This window comes from Balaenoptera borealis (assembly GCF_965194805.1).
Source record: "Balaenoptera borealis genome assembly, chromosome: 19".
NCBI classification, from domain to species: domain Eukaryota; kingdom Metazoa; phylum Chordata; class Mammalia; order Artiodactyla; family Balaenopteridae; genus Balaenoptera; species Balaenoptera borealis.
In genome coordinates, this window is record NC_138878.1 from 13,896,721 (window position 1) to 13,921,823 (window position 25,103).

Sequence of the window (25,103 nt, forward strand, 5' to 3'; positions counted from 1 at the left end):
GAAAGTCCTGTATTTATAGGATACAGATTTATTTATAGGATACAGATTACCTGCCATGAATGTCCTGGGCTTCAATATTCCTGAAAACAAGTGGACTAATGGGACTGGGCTACATCAATTCTGAAAGCAAACATTTTTTAGCAATTGAAGAGTTAAAAAATGTTACAATTTTTACTGCTGTTTACCCCATATCTACTTAATTCTATTTCATTATCTACATCTACAGATTGCTGTTGCTCTTCCTTAGTATGTCCAGGTAACTCATGTAAACTCTGTGGTTCTAGTACAACCAGAGCTCCAACTGCCCCAGTTAATAACAATAGCTAACACCCATCGAGTGAACAGTATGTGCCCGACACTGTTCTAAGCACTTAGATCTACTAAGGTTTTAATCTTCATGTCTATCTTACAGGGTAGGTCCTAAGATTATCCCCATTGTACAGATGGGGAGACTGAGGCACAGGAGGTTGAGTAATTTACCCAAGAACACACTGCTGGTAAGTGGAGAGCAAGGATGTGAACCTGGGCAGTCTGGGCAGCCTTCTGAGTCTGCGCCTTTGGACCACGACACTATACCGTAGAGTGAAGGAGTCTAAGAGGAGAACATGCCTATTGTGACGGCACTAGCCTTAGCCACCGAGGGTCTGATTCACTTTTTATTTAAGTCAGTATAGACAGTTACTGACTGCAAACAGAATGTGTCCTCAACCTAGAACTGTCACCATTTAAAACTCAACTAGAAAGAATCAACATGCAATGTACAGAAGTTGCCATCTGTATAAAAACTCTTAAATGCAACAAGTACACGTTTAAGAAAAGATTATACAGATGTAGAAAACAAACTTATGCTTACCAAGGGGGAAAGTGGGGGAGGGATAAATTGGAAGATTGGGATTGACATATACACACTATTATATATAAAATAGATAACTAATAAGAACCTGCTGTATAGCACGGGGAACTCTACTCAATACTCTGTAATGACCTATATGGGAATAGAATCTAAAAAAGAGTGGGTATATGTATATATATAACTGATTCACTTTGCTGTACAGCAGAAACTAACACAACATTGTAAATCAACTATACTCCAATAAAAATTAATTTTAAAAAAAGGACTATACATGTTTGCTGAGATGAACATATTCAGATTTTTTTCAGGAACCTAGGAGATGTTCCAAATCCCAACAGAAAGCCACCAATCCTGAGATTAATGAATGCAATTTCCAGAATACAGCTTAATAAGATATAAAGTTATAATATGGCAAAGTGCTGGTAACTGGTGAAAGATACTGAACAAGAAGCATTCATACTGGGACTTCCCTGGTGGCTCCGTGGTTAAGAATCCGCCTTCCAATGCAAGGGACGTGGGTTCGATCCCTGGTCAGGGAACAAAGATCCCACATGCCGTGGGGCAACTAAGCCCAAGCATGGCAACTACTGAGCCCGCGCGCCACAACTAGAGAGCCTGTGCACGCAACTACTGAGCCCACGTGCTCTGGAGCCCATGTGCCACAACTAGAGAGAAGCCTGCACGTTGCAATGAAGAGACTGTGCACTGCAATGAAAAGATCCTGCGTGCTGCAACTAAGACCCGATGCAGCCAAATGAAAAAAATAAAAATGAAAAATTATTAAAAAAAAAAAAACAAGCATTCATACTAACTCGTTTTTTTTTTTTTTTTTGACTGCGTTTGGGTCTTCGTTGCTGTGCGCGGGCTTTCTTTAGCTGTGGTGAGCGGAGGCTACTCTTCGTAGTGGTGCGCGGGCTTCTCATTGCTGTGGCTTCTCTTGTTGTGAAGCACGGGCTCTAGGCGCACGGGCTTCAGTAGTTGTGGCACGTGGGCTCAGTAGTTGTGGCTCGCGGGCTCTAGAGCGCAGGCTCAGTAGTTGTGGCGCACGGGCTTAGTTGCTCCGTGGCATGTGGGATCTTCCCGGACCAGGGCTCGAACCCGTGTCCCCTGCATTGGCAGATGGATTGTCACCCACTGCACCACCAGGGAAGTCCCCATACTAACTCCTCTTGATGGTGAGGTTCTTTGAGGGTACAAACCATATAATGTCCATCATTTTATTAGCTCCTAGGACAGTTCCCAGCATACTAGGTGTTCACTACATATTCGTGGAACTCAACTGGATAACCAACCAAGAAAAGTTACACAGATACATCACAGACTTGGGAATGACTGCACATCAGGCAATATATCAAAATATCATCTGGTGTGGAGATCTTTCTGGTTACACTGTTTTCATGGTTCTGTGCTTATAGAACAAACTTCTCAGCTACATGTGGTTCCCTCCTTCACAAGGAGGCAACCAGTCCCAGGGATCACTCCAGTTACTTTTCATGTTGTTAGTGAATAAATTCTCAATTTTGTTTATCAGCCTCTTGTGAAACTCATCAGTGGGAATCAGCCTTCATGGGCCTGATCACCCTTGGGTGAACAGACGTAAACCTGAACCTGCTTAGATGGGGCCCTGGGAGTGGACCTTTGGGTGCCCACAGAGGTGCAGTAATATTGAAAAAGCCAGCAGACCTTTCTCCATTGTTCTAATGGGTTACTTACTGCAGGGGCGTTTGAAAAACCAACTGCACCCCACATTTGCAGGGCTGGGCCCCAGGACTGTGTTCTTACCTCTGTAATCCCTGTACAGGTTAGGAAGGAGGGTGCTACTGGCCCAGGAGTAGAAATGGTTAAGAAGTTTGATCTCTGAGAAACGGTAAGGAAAGCTCTGGTGGATAGCTTGACGGAGGTAAAATCTATTGGAGTTGTGTGCTGAGTAGACTGCAGTCATCAACAGGATAAGGAAAAGTATTTGTACTAGTATTAGAAGAGAAAATCATAGGTGAATAGTTAGCTTAGAAATCCTCTGTATGTTTTTCTTCATTTCTTCCTAAGCTTACAGACTTTTACAGGTCAAAAACAGTCAAAAGTTGGCAATTTGATATGGTTCAACCTAATAATTGTAAACAGATAAGCAAAAGCATTTGGCTCTTAGTGATATCTCTATATATCTATAGATATTTACATACTCCTTCCCAGAATTATTCTGCCACTGATCAGAAATTTTACTTAAAAATAAGATACATAAAATCTCACACAAAAAGTGTTGTATTTTAGTTCTTAGGTCTAAATGTCCCCCCAGACCCAGACCACTCTTTTCATCCCCTCCCCTTCCCCTCCCCAGTTATCTATAGATTGTCTGTGTTCACAAGAAGGGAAGGCATGATAAAAACAGAATTTGTCTTCTTCGGTCCAGAGAATCCAATAACCCAAACACTAGACGTGTTGAACCAGTTACCTTGCACTTACAGGACAGCAGTATTGTTTTTTTTTTTTTTTGGCCATGCTGCATGACATGTGGGATCTTAGTTCCCCCATCAGGGATCGAACCCGTGCCCCCTGCAGTGGAAGTGCGGAGTCCTAACCACTGGACCACCAGGGAATTCCCAGGACATCTATTTTTCAAAGCATATTCATTTTTCCTCCACCATGTGATGTAGATCAAGTTTCATTGTTACATTCTGCAGGTAGAGAAAGTGACTTACTGAAACACACAATTAGATCTCAAGATTCCAAGTTCAGGAGTCCTTCCATTCACCTTACAGCCTTAAGGGAATCCAGAATTTTTCGAGGTGAATATTTTAAAATAGTTTTCCACCCTTCTTCTATATTTTCCATTTTATTCTCACTCCCCCTTTCCTTGCTGGGAAATGTGTTGCTGTATCAACAGGTTACCATTTTCTCTCCATACCCAAAACATCTCCTGTCAACTTGAAGCATTTCTTCTCTTTCAAGGTTCTTTCTGGGCGCTTAACTGGACGATTCATAGCTGGGGCTACGTAGATGGGGTTGTTTTCATCTCTTGAACCGGGTAATGATGAAGGACATCTTGCTGTCAAAAATTCAAATATAGGCCAAAAAAGGGTATATTTCATTAAGTAGTTATTCATCAACATTTGTTGAGCATCTACTATGAGTATCTCCTGTTAAATGTTGAAATAGAGAATAAAGCTATCTAAGCAGCCCTTCCCAAACTATCATGAAAGACTTAAAAAAAAATTTCCAATCCATCAGGGACTGATACTTTTGTAAAATACGGTAAAATCGAATTACTAGAAAAATGACATAGAACAGAGGCCTACAAAATACAAGCCCCATTTTGAAAATTAGATTCAATAGGCCTAAAATTAGTCTGCCCAATTGCTCTAAAAGTTTCTAAATGCTTATTCTCAATTTCTGTACTTATCTTGGACTAGAAACACAGTTTTAGTCAGTGGACCACCCGATGGGAGCACTGCTCCAGAGTGGTGTTTCTCAAAGTTTAATGTGCAAGGGGATCACCTGGAATTTTGTTAAAATGCAGTTTCTGGGGTGAGGCCTAAGATTCTGCGTATCTGACAGTTCCAGGAGATGCCACTGCTGCTGGTCTCCAGACCACACTGTGAGCAGAAGAATCTGGAGACACATAAATCAAGACGGAGAGAGAAAGGGAGTTAGAATATGACCTAAAACTTGTCAGCCTGTAGGAACCAAATGCTGAGGGATCACTGAAAAGAAAAACAAACCTCCCTGAGGAATTCAGAGAAGGTGGCCCAGAGGCAGTGACATGTGACATCTGTTTTGAATGATGAGTCAGAAAGAATTCTCTAGATGGACAAGGATAAGGACAAGAAAAAAGTCATTTTAGCAAAGGGAACAGCAATTCCAGAGATGGAGAGATGAAATGAGGGCTAGGACGGCGGTTTGAAGTCAGATTACTAATTTTTTAATCTCATAAGGAAGAAGATGCCAACCCCTTAGCAGCGTGCCCACCACTCAGTTTAAGAAATAAGTGATTGCCAAGATAAAATCCACTGTGTACCTCTGTGATGGTATCCCTTCTTTCCTTCAGAGAGCTAATCCTCTCCTAAATTTTGGAGTGTATCATCCTGTGCATTTCTTCATTAAAAAATACATCTCTAAGCAAGACATGCATTGTTTTGCATGATTAAAATGTTGTGTTAAAAAAAAATGGTCATGAAGAACCTAGGGGCAGGATGGGAATAAAGACACAGATGTAGAGAATGGACTTGAGGACACGGGGAGGGGGAAGGGTAAGCTGGGACAAAGTGAGAGAGTGGCATGGACATATATACACTACCAAATGTAAAATAGATAGCTAGTGGGAAGCAGCTGCATAGCACAGGGAGATCAGCTCAGTGCTTTGTGACCACCTAGAGGGGTGGGATAGGGAGGGTGGGAGGGAGGGAAATGCAAGAGGGAAGAGATGGGGATATATGTATATGTATAGCTGATTCACTTTGTTATAAGGCAGAAACTAACACACCATTGTAAAGCAATTATACTCCAATAAAGATGTTAAAAAAATGTGTTAATTTTTCTGCAGTTTGCTTTTTGGCCATCTTTGTGTTTGTGAGTTTCATCTATGTGATATGAGTGGCTCTAGTCAGTTATTTAGAGGGTAGACTCCCTCAGGTTTGGTGACTGAATAGGGGGTGGGATTTAGGATTATTCTTATGTTTTTAGAGAATGGTGATGCTATTAATTGAAACGAGAAAACAGAGTAAAGAAGTGAATTTGTGGGGCAGGCAAATAATTCTGCTTGGGGCATGTTTAATTTGAGATACCTACAGGCATTCAGATACAGAGGGTGAGCATTTGGAAACAGCACTTGGGGCTCAAAGCTAGAAACACTAGGAAGGAATCTAGAATATAGGGAAGAGTAGAAGCATTGAGAGATCTAGGGAGGGATGGATCATTAAGAGTTTTGGTGACGCACTGGTTAGTCTTGGGCTGGGAAGGAGGTGCAACAGCTGGTCAGAGACAAGATCCTGAATGGATAGATTCCTCTGAGTCAGTGAGGCGGCTAGGAGTCCACTGTTCTGATACAATTTGCTATTTGCAACATTAGACATTAGTTAGAACTACTTGAATTACCCAAGAGTGCCAAGATCCTCTTGGTTTGATGTTCCTTCTCTTTGTGAAGCCACAGCATCCTGTTCAGCAGCAGTGAGTAAAAACAATGTGAGGAAGATCACCTAGACAGGAAAGTCAGAGGAGAAACTTAATGAGCAGACAGTACAGGAACCAAGAAGGTGGCGCCATTAGGTAAAGGTGAAGGTGGGTATGATTAATACATTTCAGTGACTTGGCCCTTTATTTTTATGGAAAACTGAGAATTAAGTAAATTCATAATTATTTTTGCATAACCATGAGGATGTGGTTGATATAATGTTAATCTTTGTATTTTTGCTTGTAGTCCTTAATCTGCTTGGCTAGGAAAGTTTAAACTATTAAATGATTTGTGATGATCTGTATAAGGTGTTCACTAACACCTGTTTTTGGAACAACTTTGATGTGCTAGACTGAAGAAGCTGCATTTTTGAAAGTGCCAGTTTTGCTGAAGCAGGCATGGAATCTTAGAATTGAGTAAGACCTTAAGCCTCTGTTAGGGGAAACAAGTGTCCCCCGCTCCTTAAATTTCCTTGGAGGGGAGGAAAGTGCTCCCGTCCTCGGAGAACAAAGGACAAGAGTAGTATTTCCAGCCTGTTGCCACACACCCCTATTGTGATGTGGCAATTCCAGGTGTGTCTTCTTTGCAGACCTAAAGTCGCCCTCTTGTGGATTGTCCCAAGGATTACATTTGAGGGGAAATTACTAAAAAGTACACTTGGCCATGAGTTCAACCAAACTGCACTTTAGCAATACCGATAGCTAAGCTAACACATTGGTTTCCATCTCTTCTGTTCCTCTTTTTATACTTTCCAACTTTTAAAAACTTATATACATTTATTATAAAAATTTTCAAAAAAATTAGAGATTTTTAAGAAACTTAAAAAATTTGGAATATATCCATTAATCATTTTGTCTTAATATATCTGGACCAGTTTTCCACATCCTTACATTTTCTATAACATTTTAAATGGCTGCTCAGTATCCCATTACACAGATATGGCTGTCTTATATTAAGCAATGTCCTATTTTTGAACATTTAAATTGTTGCCAATTTATTTTATTATTATAAACCACTCAATTTTCTCAGAATAGATCCTCAGAAATGAAACTTACTCAGCAAAGGGATGCAGAATTTGAAGGCTTTTACTGTATACTGCCAGATTTTCCTCAACCAGCATTAAGTGCCCATTTTCCCTGGCATCACTGTGTATTATCATTTGTTTGCCTTTGCCATTTTTAAAAGCAAAATTGAATCTTACTATTCTAAGTTATTTGACCAGTGAAGAGGAACTTTTTACCGGTTTTTTTAGCCATTGTAATAACAAAGGTTTTTTTAGCTTTAAAAAAATGTATTTACACACATTAAAAAAACACACTCCTTTTGGTGTATAATTCTATGTGTTGACAAATACACAGAGTATCCACCACTATAATCAAGATACCTTACAGTTTCATCACCCCAAAAAATTCCCTGATGCTGCCCCTTTGTGATCAGCCCTTTTTACTACCTCCATCTTTGGGAACCACTGATAGATTCTTCATCCATGTAGTTTTTGCTTTTTGCAGAGTGTCATATAAATGGAATCATAAAGTATGCTTTTGGAACTGGCTTCTTTCACTTACAATAATACATCTGAGATTCATCTATGTCACTACATGTACCAGTAGTTTGTTCTTTTTCATTGCTGAGTAGTCTACTGTACGGATGTACCACAGCTTATCCATTCACCAGCTGATGGGCATTTGGGTTGGTTCCATCCTTGGCAATTATTATTATTATAATTATTATTATTATTGGCCACACCATGTGGCATGTGGGATCTTAGTTCCCTGACCAGGGATCAAACCCGTGCCCCCTGCAGTGGAAGCGCAGAGTCTTAACCACTGGACTGCCAGGGAAGTCCCATCCTTGGCAATTATGAATAAAGCTGCTACAAATATTCACACAATTCTGTGTGAACATAGGTTTTTATTTCTACTTATTTATTTATTTTTGGCTGTGTCAGGTCTTAGTTGCGGCACTCGGGGTCTTTGTTGAGGCATGTGGACTTCTCTTTAGTTGTGGCATGAGAGTTTTCTCTAATTGTGGCACACAGACTTCAGGGTGCGTGGGCTCTGTAATTTGCAGCATGCAGGCTCTCTCATCGAGGCGCATGAGCTCAGTAGTTGTGGCACATGGGGTTAGCTGCCCTGCAGCATGTGGGAATCTTAGTTCCCTGACCAGGGATTGAACCCACATCCCCTGCATTAGAAGGCAGATTCTTTACCACTGGACCACCAGAGAAGTCCCGGTTTTTACTTCTTTTGGGTAAATACCTGGGAGTGCAATTACTAAGTTATATGGTAACTGTATAACTTTGTAGGAAACTGGTAAACTGCTTTCCAAAGTGGCTATGCCATTTTTTCATTTCTACCACCAATGAATGAGAGTTCCCAGTTACTCTGCGTCCTCACCAGTATTTAGTATTATCGATATTTTAGTCATTCTACTTCAGACAATACTACAAAGCTACAGTAATCAAAACAGCATGGTATTGGCACAAAAAGACATATGGCTTAATAGAACAGAATAGAGAGCCCAGAAATAAACCCACACACCTATGGTTGATTAATCTCTCACAAAGGTGGCAAGAATATCCAATGGAGAAAAGACAGTCTCTTCAGCAAGTGGTGCTGGGAAAGTTGGACTGTAGCATGTAAATCAGTGAGTTAGAACACACCCTCACACAAAAATAAGCTCAAAATGGCTTAATGACTTAAAAATAAGACATGACACCATAAAACTCCTAGAAGAGAACATAGACAAAACATTCTCTGACATAAATCATACCAATGTTTTCTTAGGTCACTCTCCCAAGGAAACAGAAATAAAAGCAAAAAAAAAAACAAAAAAAAAATGGGACTTAATCAAACTTATATGCTTTTGCACAGCAAAGGAAACCACAAATCAAACGAAAAGACAATCTACGGATTGGGAGAAAATATTTGCAAATGATACAACTGACAAGGGCTTAATTTCCAAAATATACAAGCAGCTCATACAACTCAATAACAAAAAAACAAACAACCTAATCAAAAAATGGGCAGAAGACCTAATAGACATTTCTCCAAAGAAGACATACATATGGCCAACAGGCACATGAAAAGATGCTCATCACTGTTAATTATTAGAGAAATGCAAATCAAAACTACAATGAGGTATCACCTCACACAGGTCAGAATGGCTATCATTAAAAAGTCTACAAATAACAAATGCTCTAGAGTGTGTGGAGAAAAGGAAACCCTCCTACACTGTTGGTGGGAATGTAAATTGGTGCAGCCACTATGGAAAACAGTATGGAGGTTCCTCAAAAAACTAAAAATAGAGTTGCCATGTGATCCAGCAATCCCACTCCTAAGCATATATCTGGACAAAACTGTAATTAGAAAAGAAACATGCACCCCTACGTCATAGGGGTGTCACTATTTACAATAGCCAAGACATGGAAACAACCTAAATGTCCATCAACAGATGAATGGATAAAGAAGATGAGGTACATATATACCATGGAATGCTACTTAGCCATAAAAAAGAATGAAACAATGCCATTTGCAGCAACATGGATGGACCCAGAGATTATCATACTAAGTGAAGTAAGAAAGAGAAAGACAAATACCACTATATCACTTATATGTGGAATCTAAAAAATAATACAAATGAACTTATCTGCAAAACGGAAACAGACTCATAGACATAGAAAACAAACTTACGGTTACCAAAGGGGAAAGGAGGTGGGGAAGGGATAAATTAGGACTTTGGGATTAGTAGATACAAACTACTATATAAAAAATAAACAATAAGGTCCTACTGTATAGCACAGGGATATTCAGTATTCCCTAATAAACCATAATGGAAAGGAATATGAAAAAGAATACGTATACATATAACTCAATCATTTGCTGTACACCAGAAACTAACACAACATTGTAAATCAACTACACTTCAATAAAAAAAAAAAGTGTCTTTTGTAGAGCAAAATGTTTAATTTTGATGAAGTCCAATTTATCCATTTTTTCTTTCTTGGATTGTGCTTCTGGTAATGTATGTATATAAGAACTCTTTGCCTAGCCTAAGGTTTCGAAGATTTTCACCTATGTTTCCTTCTAAAAGATTTATAATTTTACATTTGAGTATATGATCCAGAGTTACTATTTTTTTAAATATTTATTTACTTTGTTTATTCATTTGTTTGGCTGCACCGGGTCTTAGTTGTGGCACACGGGATATTTAATCGCAGCATGCGGGCTTCATAGCTGCAGCATGTGAACTCTTAGTTGCAGCATGTGGGATCTAGTTCCCCAACCAGGGATCGAACCCAGGCTCCCTGCACTGGGAGTGTGGAGTCTTAACCACTGGACCACCAGGGAAGTCCCCATTGAGTTATTTTTATCCGACATTTTATTATTAAATTTTTAAAACATACATAAAAATTGGAAGATACTAAAGTTAACATTTCACCGTATTTGTTTTGCTTCTTTTTCTGAAGCACTTGAAAATAACAGACATGACATTTCACACCTAATTAAAGGTAATTCTCACTTTACATGGTAGTGTGGGATCATACAAATGACCTAGCAAGCTGAAACTGTGCAAAGTGATCTTAATCGTCAGTGGGGAAAAATTATGATCGTTCTGTGACATTTAAGGATTTGTGTCAAAACATTAAAATCTCTTATTGTTGGTTATAAAGGTACAAAGAAAAATTTAGAAGTAGTAAAACGAATATGTAATTTAAAACATTAGAAACATTGAGAATTAAAGTTACTTCTTTGTAGAAAATTTATCAAGAATAATTTGAACAGTGCTAGCCTTCCTCTTGTTGTATAATTTAGGATACAGGGAGAGCATTTTGTCCGTGCCTTTGGTGAATTGTCATACTGTTCTAAGTTTGCACTGGCTTCCAGCATCTTATCCTTTATGCTTTCAATGCTGTGAAATATCTCCAAGAGTCCCTTTAATGTTAGTTTTTTGCCAGTGTTACTTCCTCTGGGACATCATCATCCTTTTCTTCATAACCAATTTCTCCATTTATGTTGGTAAGTTTGACTTCACTAAGTTCACCTGGCTGCGTATCTACAGTTTCTTGAACACAGGCCACCTTCTCATGGTTAGCGGCTTCTTGTATAACTCCATTTACATTCTATTCAAATTTCACTTTCAGTGTTATTTTGTTAATTTGCTGCATTTTCATCTTTGTTGGCCAAGGTCCTCTTTTAATTATCCATTTTATGGTAAAATGTCACAGAGTTTATGACTGGGAGACAAAGAAATAACACAACTACACAATTTGCTGTCTGTACATAAACGGGATAACAGGTGACCAATCACCCAGACTTTGAGAAGTGACATGATTAGTCACTGATCATGATGTACACCTGTTAATTTATGTAGTGCATTATGGGCTAAAGGGCTAGCAGCAGTTGGTACTTTATGCAATCACTCACAGTTGATATACCATGATAACTGAGAATTTTTTTTTGCTACACAGTAGGTCCTTGTTGGTTATACATTTAACTTAATTTTATTTTTATTTTTGGCTGCATTGGGTCTTCATTGCTGCATGTGGGCGTTGTCTAGTTGCAGCAAGCAGGGGCTACTCTTCGTTGCGGTGTGCAGTCTTCTCATTGCAGTGGCTTCTCCTGTTGTGGAGCACAGGCTCTAGGGCGCGGGCTCAGTAGTTGTGGCTTGTTGGCCCTAGAGTGCAGGCTCAGTAGCTGTGGCACGCGAGCTTAGTTGCTCGGTGGCATGTGGGATCTTCCTGGACCGGGATCGAACCCGTGTCCCGCACACTGGCAGGCAGATTCTTAACCACTGTACCACCAGGGAAGTCCCAGTAACTGAGATTTGAACTGTGTTGCTGGGAAACTGGTGTGATTCAACTGAACCAGAGTAAATGAAATTCATGTACAAACTGAAACAGTGGAAGGCAAGGGCTTCCTGTTTTCAAGCATGTGTCTCCTAAAAATCAGGCTACTTTCATATCATTATCACACTTAAGGAAATGATCAGTAATTTCCTAGTATACTATCTGATCCATATTAAAAATGACTCATTTATTCAAAGGACCTAGAACAGCGCTCACCCATTAATTTTTCTCTCGCGATACTGACTCTTCAGAGGAACTAGGTTTGTCTTCATAGTGATACCACTTGAAGTGCGATCCACAGACCAGCAGCAGCATCGCCTAGGAACTTGTTAGGAATGCAGACTCTTGGGCCCTGTTCCAGAACTACTATCCTCCATTTCAGTGTGTCTTTTTAAATTAACTATGCCTGGAACCAGTAGAGGCCTGTCAACAAATTCAGTATTTCTTTGCAACAGTGGAATTTTTTCAACTGTTTAATTATTACCGCTCTTCTTAACTGCATGTTAAGTCCCCTGGATCTACTGTTTAAGTCTCTTTTTCTTTATACTTTCAATATTTTTATATACATGTCTTATGTTTTGCATTTTAGTTTGATCTTCCTGATCCATTAATTTGAGTCTCAATAATGACATCTTTTTTTTAATACATATATATATTTTTTTCTTATTATTTTTGGCTGCATCGGGTCTTAATGTGGGATCTTCGTTGAGGCATGTGGGATCTTTCATTGCGGTGCGGGCTCTTTGTTGTGGCCCTCGGGCTTCTCTCTAGTTGTGGAGTGCAGATTTTCTCTCACTAGTTGTGGCGCATGGGATCCAGAGTGCATGGGCTCTGTAGTTTGCAGCACGCAGCCTCTCTAGTTGAGGTGCGCAGGCTCAGTAGTTGTGGCACGTGGGCTTAGTTGCCCTGTGCGTGGCATGTGGGATCTTAGTTCCCCAATGAGGGATCGAACCCGTGTTCCCTGCATTGGAAGGTGGATTCTTTACCACTGGACCATCAGGGAAGTCCCCAATAATGACATCTTCAATTCAACTTCTGAATTTTTAAAATCTGTAAATCACGTTTTTCATTTCCTAAAAGCCTTTGTCTGTGTGTCTGATGTAACTGAATCTCCTTAAGAGCTCTTGCTATTTTTTGGTCTGTCTCTTCCAGCAGTTCTTTTTATTTAAGGTCTACCTACTCCTGTACTCTGTCCCTCTTTTAGGATCAGTGGGTCTCAAATGGGGCTGCACAATGGAATCACCTGGGAAGCTTTCGACATGTTGGGCCTTGGATCCCATCTCCAGGGATTACAATTAGATTGGTCTGGAGAGAGGCCTGGGCACCAAGAGTTTTAAAAGCTCCCCAAGTGTGCTTGTAGGTTCTTAAAGCAGAAGTAATCCTGTCACCAAAATCCAGAATGTTGGGAACTCTATAGGACAAACAACTTGGTTTCTTCAATACATATATTGTAAGAAAAATAGCAGGAATGGAGAGTGACAGAAAGAGAAAAAAGGAGGGAGAACCTATAGATAAAATATTAAAAATACCTGAGACAAACTCATTGCAACACATGGACCTTATTTAGATCCTGATTTGAACAAGACAACTATAAATACTTATAAGACAACTAGGAAAATGTGAACACTGATTGGATTTTAAAAAATTGTAGTAAGGCTTCCCTGGTGGCGCAGTGGTTGAGAATCTGCCTGCCAATGCAGGGGACATGGGTTTGAGCCCTGGTCTGGGAAGATCTCACATGCTGCGGAGCAACTAGGCCTGTGAGCCACAGCTACTGAGCCTGCGCGTCTGGAGCCTGTGCCCCGCAACAAGAGAGGCCGCGACAGTGAAAGGCCCGTGCACCGCGATGAAGAGTGGCTCCCGCTTGCCGCAACTAGAGAAAGCCCTTGCACAGAAATGAAGACCCAACACAGCCAAAAATAAATAAATTAATTTTTAAAAAATGTAGTAAAATACACATAACAAAAAACTTACCATCTTTTTAAAATAATTAATTTTTCACTGTGTTGGGTGGGTCTTTGGTTGCTGCACACGGGCTTTCTCTAGTTGCGGTGAGCGGGGGCTACTCTTCATTGCGGTGTGCGGGCTTCTCATTGCTGTGGCTTCTCTTGTTGGGGAGCACAGGCTCTAGGTGCGCGGGCTTCAGTAGCTGTGGCACAGGGGCTCAGCAGTTGTGGCTCGTGGGCTGTAAAGCACAGGCTCAGTAGTTGTGGCACAGGGCTTAGTTGCTCCATGACACGTGGGATCTTCTCGGACCAGGGCTCGAACTCGTGTCCCCTACATTGGCAGGTGGATCCTTAACCACTGTGCCACCAAGGAAGCCCAGGAAAGGGAAGATTTTTAAAAAGTAAGTTTTCTGTTTTTTTTTTTTTTAAGGTAGTTTATTGTTGATTTTTTACTTGTCCCTCTTAACTCCCCAATCCTTTTTTGCTAAACTTCAACTAGTCCATCAGTTCTTGTTAGTTTTTTCTGTGACTACTGCACACATACCCCTAACAAATTTCACTCTACTAATTTCTGTTTTGTTTTTTTGTTTTTGTCAAGTTGTAAGAATCATTAGACACCTTGGACTGACACCCACAGACCTCAGTTTCCCAAGCTTCCTGCAACTGCAATGTTTCCTCCCATGCCGGTGTCACTGTTTCTCACATACCTTTACTGGTGATGAAGATGTTCTGAAGCAATGATAATATCGAAATAACCCAGCTGGTGGCTTGGTCTTTGTTCAGTTCCAGGCTATAAAGTGCTGTAAAAAAGGCTGAGGCCAGGTTAGTGACCCCCAGCAGGAGCCAGCAGAAGTAAGTCAACCATCTGAGCCGGGCATTAGAGATGGGCTTGCTTCCCTTCTGGGCTCAGGATGGGGAAGGGCTCTGGTTGCGTCCCTGAGGAACAGAAGTTGAAGGAATGACCTCATAGCCAACAGCTGAGAGACAGGTTTAGGAAGATTACAGGTGATAAAGAAAGCCTGGGGCGATGCATTACCTGGATGGCCCTTGCTCTGTGGGAAGAATGCGCGTTTCCAACCGTTCCTGGAGTTTTTGCAGTTGGCTGACTGCATCTAGGAAGTCACAAGACTGATGGGCCTGGTCGGGACCCAGTGTGCCTAAGTGAGATTGGAGCCTCTGCAGAACTCTGATTAGGTAACTGTGGAAATGACGGTGGTTTTCAGGAACCACTGAAAGTACATTCCAGGTTGACACTTGAACAAGCTGAAGATTTCAATAAATAGTAATTCCTGGTAGAAATTAGCAACTCACTAATTGATGATGAGGTTAAATTTTCCCAGTCACAGGAGACCCCCAACACCTGCAGAATTATTGTCTTCTCTGAGCATGCTGGTGAATTCACAACAATTTGTAAAATTCTATACTTTGATACAGAATCAAAAAAATTGTAAAGCTAATTGCACTTTTGCATCAGAACTGCAGTACATGTAAACTATAAGTGCTCAGAAGGCCCAAACTATATTCAAGAATCCATAAATCCCATAATCTCATCATTCCATAGAAGAAAAAGAAGGACAAGTTTCAATAGCCCCCGACAAAGTAGATGAAATATGGGGGTCTGAGACAGAGGACATTTTTTGTGGGTTTTCCTTAATCCTTTACTTTGTAAGACGAGATATATTGTCTCAGAAGCCATCAGAGGGATCAAAGCTATCAGCTCCATACTGGAAGTTTAAGGAAATTAAAACAAGCAGAAGGTCGTACCATGCCTGTTGGTTATGCTGAGAGGTAAGAATGAATACGAAAGTAAGAGAGTGGGAGGCAGATAAAAGATTAGATACGGAAGCTTACTGAACTTTACCATTTGCCCGGTAGGGTCCCGCCCACTGGTGACGGCCTTGACCCTCGAAGTAAGAACAGACGAGGCTGGATAAAAGCTTCACCAGCTGGTTAATGTTGTAAGAAAGAACTCCATGAAGACTGTTCACACTCAGAGTAGGTATTTCTCCTGAGCAGGAATCCCACAGTTTCCTTTAATTCCTGAATGTAAGAACCAAGATGAGAAAAGTTAGTTTTACATTAAACCCAGGAGTGGTAGCAATTACAGATGGTAGGAAGGCTGTTTCTCTCCTTGGAGGGCATATGCTTAGTGTAAAGAACCTCAGTTTTTCACTTTCTCTCTCCTTTTTCAGAAAGAAGTCACCTCACAGTAGCTTCAGAACTAGTTTTATGAGAGAATCTAGGATGAAAGGAGAATAGACTGTTTGATCAAACGTCGAAAACAAAAACACCTCCAGAGTAGTACATTCTGCACTCATATCAGTGCTCACACCACTCCACAATGAAGAGAAAAAAACCAGAGGCACAGTGACGACTCGGGGGACAGGAATTAGAGAAAAACTGTTACGTTTAACAGGACCTCAGGAGCCTTGCAGGAGATCCTTTCCACTGACCTTTTCCACTACATGGGGGAGGGAGCATGACGTTTATCTGTAAAATTTGATACCAAGCTTACCTCAACTATCGCTGTGAGAGAGAGAGGCTCAAAAGAAGCATCTGAGAGGCAGGAGGCCTGGATGGGAGGAAGGAGAGGTAGAGGTTCCTGTGGTTGAATCAACGGGAAAAGCCGCCCAATCCCAAGACTGACGGGGAAAAGGATGACAGCAGTTTGGATGCTGACGAGCAGTTCAGACCAGGTCACAGCACATATGGGCCCGCTGAAAGACAAGCATGACATCAACCCTCATCCTCAACAATTAAAATCGTCTCCAAGGCATTCCTCTCCCAGGTTTAAGTATTTATTTAGCAATTTAACTATGATTATCTAAGGATAGCAAGTTATCATGGCAGTAAAGATCCTGATCATTTGTTAATGAATGAGATCTGTGGGAAAATGTGTACTCTAATGTTAGAATAAATGATTATTCTCCTTTAAGAGTAGAATTAAATGAGTATTCTAAAGTGAGGGCAGCAGAGGAAAAATGAAGGCACATACTGATTCTGTTTCTAACTTTGGAAGGAAGGAGAGTGGAGTAGTCAAAGGACTACGTGCCACAAACGGCACACATCAGGGCTCACCCACAGCTTGCTCACGTCTCTTGGTGGTGGTGCCGTTCATCTTCTAGAACATGACATAGGTGACCATGTTGCAGAGAAGGAGGGTCATGCAGCAGGTGAGCCGCTGGACTCTTGTAAACTGGGTCCAGGGATGTCAAGCTGTGACTGAGAGCCACAGACAATCCTGGGTGAAATTTTCTACAATCATGGAGGAGAACAGGTGTCTAACAAGATAAATTAGAACAGGAAAGGCATGAAATTTCATTCTGAAAGTGCCCTAGTCTAGAATGTGGTTTGCCTGGCAGCAAGCTGCACAGCAACAACTCGGTCACTGTTCAAGACCTCCGTGAAGAAGCTTTCAGATGACTTGATGATATGATGTTTTCGTTATTTTGGGGTAAAAGGTTTCTGAAGATAAGGGTTATTTTATTGCATGAGATTTTTTTTTTTTTTAAAGCACTTTTCTTTTTTATAGCTACTTTATTTATTTTATTTTATTTTTGGCTGTGTTGGGTCTTCGGTTCATGCGAGGGCTTTCTCTAGTTGAGGCAAGTGGGGGCCGCTCTTCATCGCGGTGCGCGGGCCTCTCACTATCGCGGCCCCTCCCGTCGCGGGGCACAGGCTCCAGACGCGCAGGCTCAGTAGTTGTGGCTCACGGGCCCAGCTGCTCCGTGGCATGTGGGATCTTCCCAGACCAGGGCTCGAACCCGTGTCCCCTGCATTAGCAGGCAGATTCTCAACCACTGCGCCACCAGGGAAGCCCAATTGCATGAGATTTTAAAACCAAAACTTGTTTTAGCTTTATCAGAGATTCGATAATTCTTTTACTCTTAGAAAGTTTGCGTTAAGCTTCCACTCAAGATAGTTTGGTAAATTCATACTTGGAGCACCTTCTCTACTCCAAAAGGAACTATAAATATGATATAAAAAGAAAGAACCCAAAACAATGGCTGGGCTTAAAAACAAAATAAAAGTCTCTGAGGAAGAGGAATGGAATGAGAAACAAGATGGTAGGTGGGGAAGAAGCCACAGGATTCTGTGCTCCAGGTCTGGAAGAAGGCATACACAGGTCAAAGTTCGATTCCCATAGAGTAGCTGGAACTGAAAGTGATTCATGGAGTGGGGAAAGGGAGAGGAAAGCCAACTTCACTGCCTGAAGCCAGGGTTGAGGCTGGAGCTCATGGAAGAATTCTGCAGAACAAAAAACTGCCACAGGGCTACACATTTATAGGTAGGGAGGTGGGTGAGAATGGACAGCCCCAGGACCAGGAATTGAGCCAAGAGATCCACTGGGCTCATCACAAGATGTGCAACAGATCTGGTTTCATTAATTTCACGGAGGAATAGGAGCTCCAAAATGGTATACTATAATAAGACCTAGCTCTACATTAGTGATGTGAAGGGTTGGATGAAAACATCAAAAAAGTACTAGTCAGGGATGTGTGGAGAGAAAGAGAGAGAGAGGTTGAGATTTAAAAATGAAACCAACCTACAACCCCAAATTCCTAAACACATGAAGAAATCTAATGCTAAGAAAGGCAGCCAACACAATCAATAATTCAGTCCAGAAGAAATTAATTTCATGGGACAGTCTGACAAAGACTTTAAGTATTTCAGGTTGCTCAAAGATACAAGTAAAGGAATAATGTTCACTTTAAAATAATAAATGATGAAAAACAGAAATAAATTAGAACTCTTGAAACTGAAAAATATGGTCCTCAAAACAAAAAAATTAGGAGAAAAGGACCTGGTTAAAGAGAAAATTAGTGAACTGAAATGTAGTATGAAAGAATTCACCCGGAACACATCACAGAGAAACAAAAAAGATATGCACACAAGAGTGGCTTAAAAACATGGAGGATAGTTTGAGAGGCTCCAGCGTAGAGTAAGGCAATGTCAGAGGAGCAATATTTTCAGAAGTGACCTCTGAGAATTTCTGCGAATTGAAGACATGATTCTGTATATCAACAGTACATTTTATGTTATGTGTATTTTACCACAACAAAAAAAATTTTAAGTACATTCTGAGTACTAAACAGTATAAACAGTGAATCTACAGTGAAAAGAATTATGGTAAAATTTGGAACATCAAGGATAAAGAGAAAATATTAAAAAGAGAAAAGACAACATACTTTAGAAGAATAACAGCTAGACTGACATAACAGAGGCAGTGTTGGAAGGCAATTCTCCATGAATGCTTCCCATTTAGGCATTAATAAAAACTTTGCTCCTGGACTATCTTTTCAAGTATCTTTGTATAAGCAGACAGCCCTGAAAACAGAGAGTCAGGAACTCTCTTTGGAGCCAACTTATTTACATTTCCAGATTGTAAAGATAGAGACATCCTACTCCCCAGAGACATTCTAGGGTAATAAAGATAGAAATGCCCTCTTCTCACCCCTTGAGAGATTTCCCTACATTCCAGGCTAATAAAGATAATGTCTCATTCTACAGGGAAGGATAGGCAGGTTTTCTGGCAGCTCGTATATCAGATCAGAGTCTCCAAATCTTGAGGTTCCTCTTTTGTGATGCACCTCCACTGCATGTGCAGTTAACACCCGGCTCTCATTACATCACCCTGTCGAATCTGGGAACTGACACAAAATATTGCTCTGGTTGCTACTACTGCTATAACTAGTAAATTGTCTAAATCCATTTGGGTCAGTGGAAATGGTGGAGTAAAAACCTCTGAAAATTCCTCCATAAAAGCAATGATAAAACTTCTCTTAAAAAGCCAGGATCAAAATTTTCAGAACTCAGGTAAATAACCAAGGGTTTGTATTAACCTGGGAGTGTTTACTCAAGAAAAATGGCTAAATATTAGTAAGAACAGTGAATTTGGGGGCATTTTAAATTGCCCTATTTTCCCAGCTCCCTTTCTCTAGCTCCATGGTAACCTTGAAAACCAACAGCCTTCGATCACAGTGAAAACCAGCAGCCTGGCAGTCACTAGAGGGAGGAGAACGGGGTTGGAGCTCCTTCAAAGCCTCCTTTCCCAGAGAGTTGTCATTATGTGATTTGTCTGATAGTTCCCTGGAAAACTCCACTTGCAAGGCTGTCCTTATCTGATGTGACTGGAGGCTCAACCAGTGAAAAATGCTTTTTCCCTGAGGGCACTGTCAAAAATATTCAGAGGCGATTGTTTAACTTCACAGCTGCCTGATATGGTAGGCAACCAATAGGCTAACCAAAAAGCTTAAATGGAAAAGCTGGAAAATGAGAAGTCCACAGGAGTTTTGAAAAGCTCTGACACAGTCCTGGGAATCTAGAAGGCCACATGCATGCCCAGGGCTGTATGCATGCTCGGGAAATACCTGAGAAGGTCCTACGTTTTCACCCCTGGATGACCCTGAAGCTCTCAGCAAGCAGGAAGTGAAGGCTGAGGCAGGGCTGTCAGTTGCCTTGCTGAGTGCTAAAGGTATGGCACAACATGCATGCAAAACTCCTCGGCAAAGACTGGGAGACTTACTGGTTCAGACATTTAAAGAAGTCTCTGTCTAGTTATTAGCTGACCTCTAAGCTAACTGAGCAGAAACTTCAGTTGTCACACATGACAAAGAATACAGATGTTACAGAATTAGTTAGAAACAGACACTAGACAACAACAAACACTAAGAACAACAAATACTGGGGGAGAGGAAGGAAATCTGATCTTCAGAGTTGCCACATTCTATTATTTAAAATGTCCAGTTTTCAGCAGAAGATCAAAAGACGTGAAAAGAAACAAGAAAGTATCTCTCTCTCTCACACACACACACCCACCCCCGCCCAAGTCAATAGATTACTGTTGAGGAAGCCAAGACACTGGGTTTACTAGATAAAGATTTCAAATCAGCTATTTTAAATATCTTCAAAGAACTATAAAGGAAATCATATCAAAGAACTAAAGGAAAGTAAATGAGAATGCTGTCTTGATAAACAGAGAGTATCAATGAAGATACAGAAATTATTTTTAAAAAGAACCAAATAGAAAGTCTGCAGCTGGAAAAATAAAAAGACTGCAGCTGAAAAATACAAAAAGTGAAATGAAAAATTCACTAGAGGCTCAGCAGCAGATGTGAGCAGGCAGGAGAAAGAATCAGCAAACTTGAAGATAGGTCAATTGAAATTATCTTGTCTGAGGAACAGAAAGAAAAAGGAGTGAAGAAAATGAACAGAACCTCAGAGACATGTAGCACACCGTCATTTCTCAACAGTACCTAAAGGAAAAGAGCTCCTTCTTTGAGACCGGTATGAAGATCCAGTCACGCTCACAGTCTCCAAGGTCCATGGCCAGCCAACAATTGCACAGGAAATGCCATTTCCTTTTACCTGCCATGTCAGTGACAATTTACATGCCTATAGTAAAATAAAGACAATCATGTTAGGGAGGTAGGCAAGAATCAGTTGCTGTAATAAGAAGTAATCTTAGGGAAACAACCTAAATGTCCACTGATGGCTGAGTGGATAAAGAAAATGTGGTATATGTACAATGGAATATCATTCAGCCATAGAAAAAGAATGACATTTCGCCATTTGTGACAACGTGAATAGAGGGCATTATGCTAAGAGAAATAAGTCAGGCAGAGAAAGACAAATAAATACTGTATGATCTCACTTATATGTAGAATGTAAAAACAAAGCAAAACACAAACAAAAAACCAAAACCAGGGACATCCCTGGTGGTCCAGTGGGTAAGATGCAGGGGGCCCAGGTTCAATCCCTGGTCAGGGAACTAGATCCCACGTGCCACAACTAAGAAGTCTGCATACTGCAACTAAGAACCAGTGCAGCCAAAAATAAATAAATAAATAAATAAATAAACAAAACACCAGAGTTCATCAAATACGCTTAAAGAAAATAAAAACAAAACCAGAACCGAGCTCATAGATACAGAGAACAGATTAGTGGTTGCCAGAGGTGGGGGGTGGGGGGGGCGGAGGGCTGGGTGAACCACGGGAAGGGAGTCAAAAGGTACAAACTTCCAGTTATAAAATTATCAAGTCATGGGGATGTAAGGTACAGCATAGTGACTATAGTTAATAATACTGTGTTGCATATTTGAAAGTTGCTACAAGAGTAGATCTTAAGAGCTTTCAGCACAAGAAGAACAAAATTCTGTTAACTATTCATGGTGACGGTCGTTAACTAGACTTATGGTGGTGGTCATTTCACAATATATACAAACATCGAATCATTATGTTGTAGACCTGAAACTAATATAAAGTTGTATGTCAATCATACTGCAATAAAAATTAATTTAAAAAAGAAGTAATTTTTCACTGACAGTGAGTGTCCAAGTAAATGGATTCTGTTTCATCATGGGGCAAGAACTAAAGAAAGAAACCAGAGCTGATCGCATTTTTTCCTTCCCAACCTCTAAGGGAGTTCATGTACCAGACGTCAGAATGCAGACTTCCACAACCTAGGAATAGTTCAGTGTGTGTTTGTATTCCTTAAGTTTTCTTGTTCCACATGTGACAGTGCCCTGCCACCTCTGTAAGCATCCTATCTGCCTCTGTCTTTAATCACCAGGGTCTGAGGGGGTGTCTTTGGGGGGTGAGGTGGGGAGTGGGCTTTAATGTTTATATTAATGACTTGTCCTATTTGGGTCTGTGGCTTCATCTTGGGTTCAGAGGCACAGGCCCTGAAATTGCATCCTCTTTCCAACCACAGTATTTTACCATGTGTCTACCTTCTCCCCTAATTTCAACCATCAACAAACTTGTCCTCGGGGACCCCTAATTGTTCAGCCTGTTTGACTTCATCTGTACCTAGTCAGCTAATCTCCTCCTTTACTGTAAGGATGCTACTTCCCCAAGAGTCTATATGAAACCATTCAAATCTCTCTGGTCAAAAGTCTTGCTTAATTTTAGTTGGAAATTGTTTTCTGTGCAAGGAGTACAGATGGCTTTAAAGCTAAAATATTTCTGGGACTCTCTTACTGAGGCAGTTTATAAAATCACAGGTGACTAAGTTGCATTTGATTTAAACTTAGCTACTCCTAGATGGCGGAGTAGAAAGACGTGCGCTCACTCCCCCTTGTGAGAGCACAGGAATCACAACTAACTGCTGAACGATCATCGACAGGAAGACACTGGAACTCACCAAAAAAGAGACCCCACATCCAAAGACAAAGGAGAAGCCGCAATGAGATGGTAGGAGGGGCGCAATCACAATAAAATCAAGTCCCATAACTGCTGGGTGAGTGACTCACAGACTGGAGAACACTTATACCACAGAAGTCCACCCACTGGAGTGAAGGTTCTGAGCCCCACGTCAGGCTTCCCAACCTGGGGGTCCGGCAACGGGAGAAGGAATTCCTAGAGAATCAGACTTTGAAGGCTAGTGGGATTTGATTGCAGGACTTCGACAGGACTGGGGGAAACAGAGACTACACTCCTGGAGGGCACACACAAAGCAGTGTGTGCATAGGGACACAGGGGAAGGAGCAGTGACCCCACAGGAGACTGAACCAGACCGACCTGCTAGTGTTGGAGGGTCTCCTGCAGAGTCAGGGGGTGGCTGTGGCTCACCGTGGGGACAAGGACATTGGCAGCAGAAGTTCTGGGAAGTACTCCTCAGCGTGAGCCCTCCCAGAGTCCGCCATTAGCCCCACCAAAGAGCCGGGTAGGCTCCAGTGTTGGGTTGCCTCAGGCCAAACAACCAACAGGGAGGGAACCCAGCCCCACCCATCAACAGTCAAGCCGATTAAAGTTTTAATGAGCTCTGCCCACCAGAGCAACACCCAGCTCTACCCACCACCAGTCCCTCCCATCAGGGAACTTGCACAAGCCTCTTAGAGAGCCTCAACCACCAGAGGGCAGACAGCAGAAGCAAGAACTACAATCCTGCAGCCTGTGGAACGAAAACCACATTCACAGAAAGATAAATTTAGCTACTGTTAAAGCTTTCATTTAAGAGCAAAGTATAAAAAAGGAGAAAATACTCATTTTCTGATTGGTGAGAAACTAGTCACGGTTTTTTTGTGCTTTTATTCTCTTATTCTTTCATACAGAAGGGAAACAGAGACTCTAATGTGTGTTAGAAAAATCTAGTTAATGCATTCAGTATGACCAGTAGAAAGATATAGAAAGCATTGTCATTTCCTAAGAAAAAATGCTGGCCATCTGATTTTTATTGGGAGTGGGTAGTTCTTTTGCTTTTCTGTGTTTTCCAAGTTTTTTGCATTCAAACATCTATTACTTTTGCAATTAAAGAAAGAAAAGCAAATGTTGACTAAAGAAAGTCTTCAAAAGAGCCTTAATAACAAGCTGATATGAAGCTCTAGAGGTGAACAGGTAACTCTGAGAATTTAATTGTAACAGGTATTTACTGTTACAATATTGACAGTAATTATCAATTGTAACAAATATTTATTGAGTCCTACTATAATTTTGGCACTGTATGAGCTTTTGAGAATACAAATATGAATAAGACGGCATCTCTATCCCTGAGGAGCATAAAGTCATTATGAGTTAAAAAAATATTACAATTAAAGACCACATATAAAATTAGAATTGATATAAACCAGTGATAAGAGTAAGAAAAGTGGAAAATATTATACAAGTGTGAATTCCTTTAAGTGTTTCCTCTAAGAGAAATAGCTTTTTTTAAAAAAAAAAAACCAAAGGTTTATTTCTTCTTCATGTTACATGCATATCATGGGTTAATTGGTGGTGGGAGGGGTTTTTGATGGTGTGGTTCTGCTCATTGCAGCTACTTAGGGACTCAGAACGACAAAGCAACCATGTGTCACCTGTTTACAACTCTCTTGACAGAATTATATGGCACCACCCATGAGAAATAGCTACTTAAATTAAAAAATGTACTTCCAATAATTATAAAATAATACAAATTTACTGTTAAAAAATTTTGGAAATACCTAAAAGGACCCTTAAGAAAAACCTAAAAATTCATAATCCTACTACCCAGCAATAACTATTGGTAATAATTTAGTGTATATAGCTCTAGACTTTTTCCTATACACATACTTTTTAAAAAAAATCAACTTTGTTGTGGTATAATTTACAAATGATAAAGGGCACCCATTTAAAATGTACAAAATTCAATGCATTTTGACAAATGTATACACTTATGTACTAAGCACCACCATCATCACCCTGAAAAGTTCCCTTGTGCCTTTTCCAGTCAGCCCCCCTCAGTCTCACCCTTGGCTTCAGGTGACCACTGATCTGCTTTCTGTCTCTATAGATTAATTTGCTTTTTTCAGAATTTCATATATGTGGAATCGTG

General features: G+C 40.7%; 1 protein-coding gene across 1 annotated transcript in view; it reads right to left on the reverse strand.

Annotated features, from left to right (window-relative positions):
- The window catches only part of PKD1L3 (polycystin 1 like 3, transient receptor potential channel interacting), a 69,308-nt gene that overhangs the window by 9,667 nt on the left and 34,538 nt on the right, over positions 1-25,103 (reverse strand). Inside the window, 18 exon segments of the mRNA XM_082370221.1 lie at positions 2,567-2,609; positions 2,612-2,821; positions 3,756-3,896; positions 5,942-6,023; positions 6,025-6,042; positions 14,519-14,531; positions 14,533-14,717; positions 14,720-14,747; positions 14,848-15,040; positions 15,673-15,775; positions 15,777-15,851; positions 16,327-16,515; positions 16,518-16,528; positions 16,890-16,932; positions 16,936-17,022; positions 17,026-17,092; positions 21,068-21,199; positions 21,201-21,206. Coding sequence (XP_082226347.1) covers positions 2,567-2,609; positions 2,612-2,821; positions 3,756-3,896; positions 5,942-6,023; positions 6,025-6,042; positions 14,519-14,531; positions 14,533-14,717; positions 14,720-14,747; positions 14,848-15,040; positions 15,673-15,775; positions 15,777-15,851; positions 16,327-16,515; positions 16,518-16,528; positions 16,890-16,932; positions 16,936-17,022; positions 17,026-17,092; positions 21,068-21,199; positions 21,201-21,206 — 1,626 coding nt within the window.